This window comes from Suncus etruscus, chromosome 13, assembly GCF_024139225.1.
Source record: "Suncus etruscus isolate mSunEtr1 chromosome 13, mSunEtr1.pri.cur, whole genome shotgun sequence".
Lineage (NCBI taxonomy): Eukaryota > Metazoa > Chordata > Mammalia > Eulipotyphla > Soricidae > Suncus > Suncus etruscus.
In genome coordinates, this window is record NC_064860.1 from 38,426,455 (window position 1) to 38,437,911 (window position 11,457).

At 41.4% G+C, this 11,457-nt stretch overlaps 1 protein-coding gene across 1 annotated transcript in view; it reads left to right on the top strand.

The window, feature by feature from the left end:
* The window catches only part of CCDC191 (coiled-coil domain containing 191), a 79,110-nt gene extending 68,030 nt beyond the window's left edge, over positions 1–11,080 (top strand). Inside the window, exons 14-17 of the mRNA XM_049785759.1 lie at positions 1,461–1,604; positions 3,499–3,651; positions 4,961–5,106; positions 10,508–11,080. Coding sequence (XP_049641716.1) covers positions 1,461–1,604; positions 3,499–3,651; positions 4,961–5,106; positions 10,508–10,652 — 588 coding nt within the window. The 3' untranslated portion in view covers positions 10,653–11,080. The remainder of the gene's footprint in view (positions 1–1,460; positions 1,605–3,498; positions 3,652–4,960; positions 5,107–10,507) is intronic.
* Positions 11,081–11,457: the final 377 nt, after the last annotated feature.

Genomic DNA, 11,457 nt, shown 5'->3' on the forward strand with positions numbered 1-11,457 from the left:
TTGTCAGTCCCTATGCATAGGGTGACCTGAAACTGGTTTTGCAAGCAGCCTCTGGAGAGTAGCAGTTGAACTGATCTCTGCTAAGCCCAGGTGTATTGCCCCTGGGCCAGGTATTCCTGCATCTCTCAAAAAACTGCTTCTTATTTATTATGCCTTTTTTAGGATTTGTGAATACTTTCAGCTCTTAGAGGCAGGCAATCTGAGGGCCTGTCTCTTAGGTGAAAGCCACAAAAGTTGGGCATCAGACATGTAAAGAAGCTCCATCCAGTGGAGTGCTGGTAAATGGGTCCTTTTGTTAGAGAAACCAGAGTAAGGGCAAGTGCTCAGGGACTCCCTAGGCTCTGTGAAGGATCACAGTCAACTCTGAGATTTGTACTAAATGGAAGTCACTGACCGATACATGAAGACCCCTCACAGGGACAGAGTAGGTGATGGAGATTCTTGGCATCTTAGTGAGATAATTATTGCTATGTTAACACACCCATTAATTAGTGTTTTTGGGCCCCACAAGTGCTCCCTGTGCCTATGTATTGATGTTGCAAACATGTGTTACCCTTCCATGCACATGGTACCCACATTTCCCCTCTTGAGATACGGACTTTCAGACTTTGTTACTTTCACATTGGAATGTGTACTAGGGCTTGCTAGCTCTCTCTCTCTCTCTCTCTCTCTCTCTCTCTCTCTCTCTCTCTCTCTCTCTCTCTCTTTCTCTCCTTTCCTCCCCCCTCTCCTCCATCCTCCTCCTTTTGGAGAAGCCCATGTTCTTTTGATCACATTATTCTCTCTCTCATTCTAGTCCTCTCCCTTCCCTTCCCTTAAATTTCCAAATAAACCCTGTTTGTTTTAAAGTATTTATTTGGGCTAGGATTGTAGCTCAATGGTAGAATGTAGAACACCTGCCTTGAATGTGTGAGGCCCTGGGTTTGAAGGCTAGCAGCATGCATGCATGCGCACGCGCACGCACACACAGACACACACACAGACACAGAGACACACACACACACACACACACACACACACGAAAATATGAACTATTCCTTTGTTTGCTACAATGTATGTTTCATGAACCCAAACCTTACTAGCTTTCAGAGGTAGGTGTTTGGTGAGGATGGAGGTGAGGGGAACCAATCCCTTTGATATTTCTCTTAAAAATAGATGTATGTGGTATAATCCAAGCTCTTGAGACCTCAAAGAAGCTGAAAGTTGGGATTTACCTCTTTCATGTTAAGAGGCTTGTGAAATGATTTCTCAGTCTTTTCTACCTGGTGCAATGTGAGAATTTTTCCTTTTACTCAGTAGCAGGAGTTACTCCATTGGTTACTGGGTTTACAAGGAACAGTTCCTTGTCTAACTGTTCAGTGAGTTCAGTGCCTCTGAGAGAGGAGGAACTTTTAGAAGATACCTGTGTTACCTACCATCTTGTTCCCTCCTCAGCATTTTTACTTAATGTTATTTTCCAGAAAGAACTAGAGAAACAGAGGAGAATTAAGAGGAACAAGCAGTTGGAAGCAGTAGCTAAAGAACATTATGAAAAGGTCTTGCTGAGGAAAAAAGGTCTGGAACCTTGGAAGAACCTGAGAATGCAAAGCAAGCTAAACCTACAGGTATAGTGACCCGCTCTTAAACCTCACCCCAAAGTCAGCAATAAACGAACTTTTCATATGGGATAAATACCAGATTAGGACTATACAATTGTTGGGTACTTTCAAAGCTAGAAAGTTTGGGATAAGACTTTAGATTTGGTCTTCTCTCATTAGCTCTGTATTGCTCCTTATTTTGGCTGTGAAATCAAGAAGAGTATAAAATATAGAAACAAAATAAAATTTATGGGTGAATAACCAAACTAATTATTTTAAGTGTATTTTTAAGAATGTAAAAATAGGAATAAAAGTTTTAGATCAAAATAACAATAATAGGTTATAAATATAGAAAAACCCAGTTAAGTAAAAACAGAAAACAGAGATGTGAAACCAGCATTTCCCAAACCTGCCTTTTTATAAAACCACCTGGAGAACTTAGCAAATGGCACATTCTGACATTGGTGGCTGGGTGTCAGAAGTGTGGCATTGGGTGGGGGGTGTCCGAGAATCTGCATTTTTGAAACATATCTTCAATGGGATTCTGATGTAGACTGTCTAACTGTATGTTAAGAATTGCTTCTCTAGGTCGTTAAAGGCATTTTTCTTGTTGCTGTTTCTTGTCACCTATTATAACGGATTGTTCCAAACTTGTGGCATAATACAAATTATCTTAAAAATCCTGGAGGTCAGAGATCCACAGTCAAATTTACTGGGCTAAGATCAAATCACTGAGCCAGAAGTAATTCCCAAGCACTTCAGGGTATTTCCTTCTCATACATCAAAGCCCAAGCTCCAGTTAAACAGTTCTTGGAGTGTTAGTGACACTTTTCAAATTAGTTACTGAGAATCTTCCCAAAACTCATTCCCTTAAATTTACTTTCCTTCTTCCAAGAAACATTTCAAAACTGGTAATATTATCTTCCAGAGGCTGAAGGAAAGGGAAATGGAGGGGCAAGTGTATTTTCCTGACTCTCCTCGTACTTTAGTTCCCACACTAGAATGAGTCAGTACTGGCAGAGACCTCAGATGCCACAGAGCCATGATAATCAATTTGGCCACTCTCTGTGACTGCCAGGATTCTAATCTGGTCCATCACATTCACAGATCTGGGTGGCTAAACAAGGCTTAGAAAAATACATCATTGGTAAAAAGTGCTCCCTGGGTCCATGAACAAGGTCCTCATGTGCACATATATTGCCCCATCACCCCTCTTGAGATGTATACTTTCCTTCCCCTGCCCCAATACCTTCAAATAAAGCCTGTTTGTACTTCAAATAAGAAAAATACAATATTGTCTAGAGAATATCAAGAGGGCTTCTGCATAAACCAAGCTGAGCATTTATTTTGATAGAATGATACATTGAGCCTTTGAACTTGGTAAGACATTAAATTATTCATTATGTTAGCTTTCTATCAGGTGGTCTTATGGTTTATGGGTAATGTCTACATTTTAGTGCTTGTCACAGCCCATTCTGCAAAACTAATTGAAAGTATTGGCATTTCCTCAACTATAGAGAGGTTAAATACATAATAAAGAGAGATTTGTGATGGAGTTGTGTCTGTGCTCGAGGAGAACAAACTAAAAATGCTGCCAGCCACCTATTTCAAAACTCAATCCTGTGAAATCCTGGATATAGGGATTGTTTTAGCACCATAATGGCTGTAGATTGTGGTCTTCTGGGACACTGTCAGTGTTGAAAGGCCATGCATGACCTGAATCTAAAACACCTCATATAAAGGGTCCACTTTTTACTTTTGAAAAGACAGTTTTCCGGTAGAGGTGGCTAAGTATTCTTATCATCATCCTCTATTGTAACTACCTAATTGTGAGGGACAGTACTGTTTGCTAGAGCAATATAGGTTTGACAAAGTAACTTGAGATATTAGGAATAATTTCCTTTTTTAAACTCTTGTCCAGGTGGCCAGTGAACATTACTGTCTGGCCCTACAGAAGAAATGCCTGCTCACCTGGTTCCAATGTAGTCGGGAAAACCTGGCAACAAGGAAGGCCTTAACTGATAGGTTTTATTCGCAAATGCTGCTTAGAAGAACCATCAGGAGCTGGGCACAGGTAGGGTACAGTGAAGAAAGCCTTTAGTACATGTTTCTGCTCAATACTACAGAAGAAAACTAGGTATCATCCTTAATATCTAGTCAGGGGCCAAAGTGGTGGTGCAAGCCATACAGCCTCTGTCTGCCTTGGGCGCACTAGCGTAGGACTGCGGTTTGATCCTCCAGAGTTCCATATGGTCCCCCAAGCCAGGAGCTATTTCTGAGCACATAGCCAGGAGTAACCCCTGGACATCACCAGGTATGGCCGAAGAAACAAAACAAACAAACAAACAAAAAAATCTAGTTAATTCCTTCAAGAATATTGAGGATCCAGAAAGAGAGTACGGGTAAGGCTCCTAATTCTGCTGACCCAAGTTTGATTTCCAGCACTCCATGTGATTTGTGCCATGTTAGGAATGACCCCTGAGTGCAGAACTTGGAGTAAGCCCTTAACATTGCTCAATGTGGCCCCCAAACAAACAAAACAAAAAGAACAGTATGGACCAGTCAGTTCAATTCACTGGTCTGAGGTAGATTTGAAAATGTCTTTTTTTTTTTTTTTGTTAGTACCCAATCTTTTGTTTTGTTTTGGGGGCTACATCCATCAATGCTAAAGAGTTACTCCTGGCAATATTCAGCGACCATATGGGATGCTGGGGATTAAATCCATTTGCCAAGTGCAAGGCTCATTAGTACCAAATTCTATTTATTTATTTATTTTTGTTTTTTGGGGCCACACCTGGTGACACTCAGGGGTTACTCCTGGCGATGCGCTCAGAAATCGCTCCTGGATTGGGGGACCATATGGGATATTGGGCATAGAAATGAAGTTCGTCCTGGGTCAGCCAGGTGCAAAGCAAACTACCTCTCTGTGCTATTGCTCCAGCCCTAGTAACAATTTTTTTTTTGGTTTTTGGGTCATGTCCAGCAGCGCTCAGGGGTTATTCCTGGCTCCATGCTCAGAAAATCGCCCCTAGCTGGCACAGGGGACCATATGGGATGCCGGGATTCAAACCACCGTCCTTCTTCATGAAAGGCAAACTCCTTACCATTATGCTATCTCTCCGGCCCTCCTAGTAACAAATTTTAAAGTAAATTTCCTCTCAAACATATGTAATATATAAATATATCGGCCTTTTTTTAAGTACTTTTCTCGTCTATTTTTGCAATACATTACATAGGGTATTTTCCTGGCTTTCATGTTACCATTTTTCCCTGTCCTTTGTGGCTTTGTTTTGTTGACTACCTCTCCTTTGTACTCTTCTTTTGCTCTTGTTTTTTTTTGTCAATGATGTCATTTGCAGCACTTTTTCTTTCTTCATTTCCAGTACTTGACTGATAAGAAGGAAGAAGTACAGAAAATGAGTGAGCTTTTTCTTCAGAAGAAGATTTTCAGGGCTTGGTTTAACATAGTCCAGGAGGCCAAGATCCAGTCTCAGAGGAATCATGAGATTGCAGTGGAGCATAATATCAGGTGAGATTTTTATCTCTGAGAAAGGAAACTCAGCAACTTCTCTGCAGTATAGACTGTGTCTGGTATGTGTCTGAAAAGATGATGTGAAAATGTGGCAGCCAGACACTAGGTGATAACAGGCTCACCACTGATTCCAGGCATAAAGGTAGTTTAAGTTTTCCTCCCCCCTCCAACTCCTGGACTCATTCTTTCATATGAAGGTGGGGAACAGATGCTTTATTTTCTTCCTTCTTCCTTTCCTTCTTCTTCCTCCCCCTCCCTCGTTCTCTCATAAAACCATGGGAATGACATACTACATACTTAAGCAAAAGCACTTTATGGGGTCTTTCTTGCTTTGTCTTGTTTGTTCTGGTCCTGGGACTCACACCCAGGGCCCCATGCATACATGCAATACAAGTGCTCTCCCACTGTATTCTTTGTCATATGGTTTGAGTTTAAGCTCTTTTCTGAAAAACATTTACTATGAAGTACAAAACAATACAGGAAAGTGTTTCAAGAATCCAAATACTGGGGGCCGGAGACATAGCATGGAGGTAAGGCATTTGCCTTGCATGCAGATGGTCGGTGGTTCAAATTCTGGCATTCCATATGGTCTCCCAAGCCTGCCAGGAGCGATTTCTGAGCATAGAGCCAGGAGGAACCACTGAGCGCTGCCGGGTGTGACCCAAAAACAAAAACAAAACAAAAGAATCCAAATACTGCTTAATGGATTACTGTCACGTGGACACCCATTACCACCACTTAGGTTGCTGCTGCTTGCAGTCCCCAGAGACTCCTTCCCAGAGTGTTTTGTTTACATGTTTATGGTCTGACCCACCCAACAGAAGGGCCACATTTTGCTCCTATGTTCTCATGCAGAGAAGTGCCTGGTTGGTTCTCAGTGTGTAGCAGATACCTGATACTGAATGAATGGATGGGTTATACTATGGAAATAACATAATTAAAGTCATGGGTCTTTTGAAGAAATTTTAAGAATTAAAACCAGATATCCAGGGCCAGGATGCTCTAATCTAGTGTGTGCTTCTGCAAACAGGAAAGCTAGGAGCAATCCAGCATTTTGTGGTCACCTTCATGTCTAGGATCAATCCCAAGTAGAAGTAACTGAGTACCACTGTATATGATCCTTGCAAGTGGCCGACCCAGGATCAGCGTTGGTTCGAATCCCGACATCCCATATGGTCCCCCACGCCTGACAGAAGAGATTTCTGAGCAGAGCCAGGAGTAACCCCTAAGGGCTGCCGGGTGTAGCCCCCCAAAAAGTGAAGACATCTATTATTCTGATGCCTAATCTCTGCATTGCAGAACTATGATTCTTTTTTTGGTTTTTGGGCCACACCCGGTGACTCTTGGGTTACTCCTGGCTATGCATTCAGAAATCACTCCTGGCTTGGGGGACCATATGGGACGCTGGGGATCAAACCAAGGTCCGTCCTGGATCAGCCGCATGCAAGGCAAATGCCCTACTACTGCGCTATCACTCCGGTCCTATTTATTTATTTGGTTTTTGGGTCACCTGGAAGCACTCAGGTGTTACTCCTGGCTTTATGCTCAGAAATTGCTCCTGACAGGCTTGGGGGACCATATGGGATGCTGGGATTTGAACCATCATCCTTCTGCATGCAAGGCAAACACCCCACCTCCGTGCTATCTCTCCAGCCCCTATTTATTCTTTTTTTTTTTAAAAAAAAATTATTACTGGGACCGGAGCAATAGCATAGTGGTAGAGTGTTTGCCTTGCAAGCATCCGATCTGATCCAGGACAGACCCCAGTTCGATTTCGAGCATCCCATATGGTCCTCTGAGCCTGCCAGGAGCAATTTCTGATCACAGAGCTCAGGAGTAACCCTGAGCACCATAGGGTGTGGCCCAAAAACAAACAAAAATTATTACTTTACCCCCATGGTTTACGTAATTGCTCATAATGTTTTTGTTTCTGAGATTTCATGTTCCAATACCAATAATACCTTCGTAGTATCATTTTTCCTGGATTCCCAGCCACCCCACAAGCCTGCCCCATTGGCTGGCACAAAATAATTTACTTCACATTGCTTGTGTACAACTAAGTGGTAATGGAATTACCAGAGAAACTTCAGCGAAAGAAAATTTGTGAAAATGGTTATATCTCACAGTGGGGTCATTAAGTCATTGTCTGAAGGTTAAACAAGTTTATTACTAGTTGATCATTCTGTATGTTTGTTTGTTTTGTTTGTTAACATTAGGTGACTTCTATGCTACTCTGACATCTGAATTGGTGTGTTCCTATGTCAGTATTGAAAAATTTGGAGTGTCATATGGCTGCATAAGTGATCACATAATCCAGGAATTCCATGTTATGTGCTGACATGGCAGTAGCTCTAGGACTTCTCTGTGGCTTGATTCAGGACTTCCTGAAATACATACAGAGAAGGGTGGGAGCAGGGAGGAGCCTGCTCATATTTACTCCAAGAAGACTTTACAGTTCTCAGCTCAAATTCAGGCATGCTTGGAGTTTTGGTGAGTTAGGTGTCTGCAGAGATCACTGGGATAAAGCAGTAAAGTGGGGTCATTGACATGGCCACAGTTGTGAATTGTTGAAACAGGGATTTGGCTTGCCCCTCCTCTCAGAGGAATGCCACAGTTTCAGATGCAAATTCAGCAAGCCCAGGATAGGCACTTGCCTTGCACACAGGAAGACCCAGGTTTGATCTCCAGCATCCTAGGCACCCAAAAACCCAACACAGAGCTGGGAGCAAGCCCTAAGCACAGCCAAGTGTTGCCCCAAATAAAAAAATTTTTAAAGTCTATAGTCTTTTTTTGTTTTGTTTTGTTTTTTTGGGGGGGTCACACCCGGAGGCGCTCAGGGGTTCCTCCTGGCTCTATGCTCAGAAATTGCTCCTGGCAGGCTCGGGGGACCATATGGGATGCCAGGATTCGAACCACCGTCCTTCTGCATGAAAGGCAAACGCCTTACCTCCGTGCTCTCTCTCTAGCTCCAAGTCTATAGTCTTATAAACTATAGTTACTTTAAAAAATAATTAAGGGTTTGGGGATGTGGTTCAGTAGTACTGTACCTATCTTGCTAGTCTGAGGACCCAGGTTCAAAGCCTGGCACACAAAAAGAAAACAAAATGAGGCTTAATTTTATATATCCCTATAATTACAGATTATAGAATTTTTCATATTTTAGCAATTCATAATTATGTAATTCTGGTATTTTACTCACGGCAGGCATTATTTCTAATGTTCTTTTTCATAATTATTCTGTAGTTCTGCAACAGAGCCCAGCTATACACTTGTTCATCTCTTTTTAGTGGACACTTCTCGAATTTGACAGTGCTTTTGGGTAGTTCTCAACCATTTGGAAGACTTAGACCACCTTGACAAGTTTTGTTTTTGCTTTTTGGGCCACACTCAGTAGAGGTTAGTGCTTACTCTTAGCTCTGTGCTTCAGGGATCATTCCCGGCAAGGTTGGAGGTCTTATCAGATGCTGGAAATCACATGCAGGTTGGCTATTTCAGTTGTACTATTGTTCCAGCTACCACTTTGACAGTTTTGAGGACAGACTTGTGCCTTAGAAAAACACACACATGTACATCTGACACCAAATGGACCTCAGGTTAAGAATGCTTAAATCAGGGCCCGGAGAGATAGCATGGAGGTAAGGCATTTGCCTTGCTTGCAGAAGGATGGTGGTTCTAATCCCATATGGTCCCCTGAGCCTGCCAGGAGCAATTTCTGAGCCGTGAGCCAGGAGTAACCCCTGAGCGCTGCCAGGTGTGACCCAGAAACCAAAAAAAGAAAAAAAAGAAAAAGAAAAGAATGCTTTTTTTCATACCTGCTACATAATACAACTACATGTAATTTATCAAGAATTACAATACATAATCAAGAATTGTATATGTATGTATTCCATACATATTCCATACATGAATAAGAATATGTATTGAATACAACACATATCAAGAATACAATACATAATACAAAACATACCTGCTACATAATACAACTACATGTAATTTATCAAGAATTATTTGCCAAGCAAAAACAAAAATCAAGCCTAAGCCTAATGACAAGTTTCTGACTCAGAATTTAGTATGAAATGTGATAGACTAGAGAGAAAAGACTATAAATAAATGCCAAACTTGTGGTTGTGACTGAGCTTTAAGGAATCCAGGGAAAGGAAAGATAAATGCAGGCCAAGATTATCTAGAAAGATATCCCCCACAGGCAGAGCATTTCAGGTAGGATAAAAACACTGGAACAATGTAAAAGTCAGAAAAAGTATAGTCAGGAAAAAGACACAAACAGCTGGTGAAAGCTGGGTGAAAAGGTTCAATGCTGGAGTAGCTCCACTCATTAATACATTTTTTTTTTACTTGCTAGCAATACAATTAGCATCGGAAACATATATGAGTCCAAGAGAGATTCCAGAGTTTCCAAACAGGGGGATGAAGCCAGAAGAAATCTCATCAATGTTTCTATTTATGAAAATATAAATTTAGTTTCTCTGGACTTTTGTTTCACTCTTAGACCTCCTTACAGATATATTGCTCTTCTTGCCTCTTGGCCTTTTTATCCCGTTCTAGGAAAGTTTTATTTTATCATAGAAATCAGTTCACACATTGCTCTTTTCAAAAACTTGTGTTTCAGGCCATACTTGGCAATATTTAAGGAGTTATTCCCAGTTTATTATTGGGGTCACCAAGGTTGTATTCAGGTAACTGCAAACTTTGGGCAATTCACCTTTGAGCCCTTTGCCTGGGACTCCACAATTCTAATGCTCCTCATCAAACCAGAGAGCAGATTGTGCTAACCTCAAGCTTAGCTCCCACTGCATCTAAGTGATGTACTCACCAGCTAACTCCCTCCCTAAACAGACAGACCCCCCAGCTTACCTTCATTTCACTAGTGCTCAATGCTGTAGGCTTCCCGCTATAACAGTAGACAGCCTTGTCTCACTGTGAGTCTCCAGAATATCCTCATGGCTTGATGGTACAAGATTCTTTTTTCAACTGAAAATCAAGATTTTTTTATTGCTGAGGGAAGATTAAACACAACAGACTTTTGAAACAGGATGTGTCTAAGCACCTCTTCCTTGAGGTCTGTGGTTGATCCTGTCTTAGAGCTCCCAGTAGGTTGTAAATATCTCAAGTCTGAATTATTTGAAGCAAGGGGTTAAATGCTAGTTTTCCACAGGGTTTCCCAGACCACTGATAGAAATAAAATGGTCCTGCTACTCCCATCCTTTCATTGCTTTGTATCCTTCACAGCATTTCTCAGTCTGTGTTTCCATTGTGAATTGCATTCCATAGCTTTTATTCCAGCAGCATGATTTTTTGTAGCATTTTAAAATGTGTTTCAGATGGGTCATCAGATTTTCCTTACTATTTCACTTTCCCCCCTCCTTTTCTTGTACTATAGGAAGACTGCCTGGCTTGCATTTCAGACATGGAAGTCATTTACAAGACTTATGAAAGAGGAAAGAGTGAAAGAAGAAAGGAGAAAGCAACTCCGTAGGAAGGTGGCTGAAATCCTTCCAGACTTTCAAGTGCCACTCCCACCCTGACTCTCACTCATACCAGCAGGAGATTTGTGGCCCTGGTACAAGAAAATTTCTTGCCGTGCTGGTAAACAGCCTGATCTAGTGCTTCGAATGAGTCTCTTTATTGGTCCATGTGTCTGTTACCACATAGATTCCTGCATCTACATGGCTTATGTTCTGGCAAATACTTCTTGAATCAGAGGATTTGGGGGACCTATACTTTCTTCTTTGATGTCTCTTAAATCCATGTTCCAAAGCATTTATCACAGTGGGAACACCCAAAGAATATTCTAGAGCTCTATTTATTCAAATATATTCCATATATTTTTAGTATTGTAAACTTTTAAAAAGCCAAGTATTTGCTGAATTGAGCCTGTGAAGAGAAATGTATCCTTATAGCTCAGAATGAGTTGCTGACAAATGTAACTTGAAATAAAAATTAAGCATAGTAATTGGGGACAAGGATTTAACTTAGTGCTAGAGTACATGTTCTCCTCACATTTATGAAGCCCTATGTTCTATAGCTGACATACTGCACAGCAAACCAACCATACTGAGTAACTAAGTAGTATGATAGTGGTCAGTCTTTGAGAACTAATAGCATTAGTAGTTCACCAACAGATTCTGGGAAACCCTGTCCCCTTTGCCCACTCATCAGAAACCATGTACCAAAAGCCTTCCATACACAGCTGCTGCAAAGAGCATACCGATTTCAGAGCAAGTAGAGTTCTAAAGACTCCTCTTTTCAGTGCCCCTTGATACACATGAAGTTCCAAAAGCTAGTTCCTATCAAAAGCAATGCAGCAATTCATTAAAGTATTTGGCCATG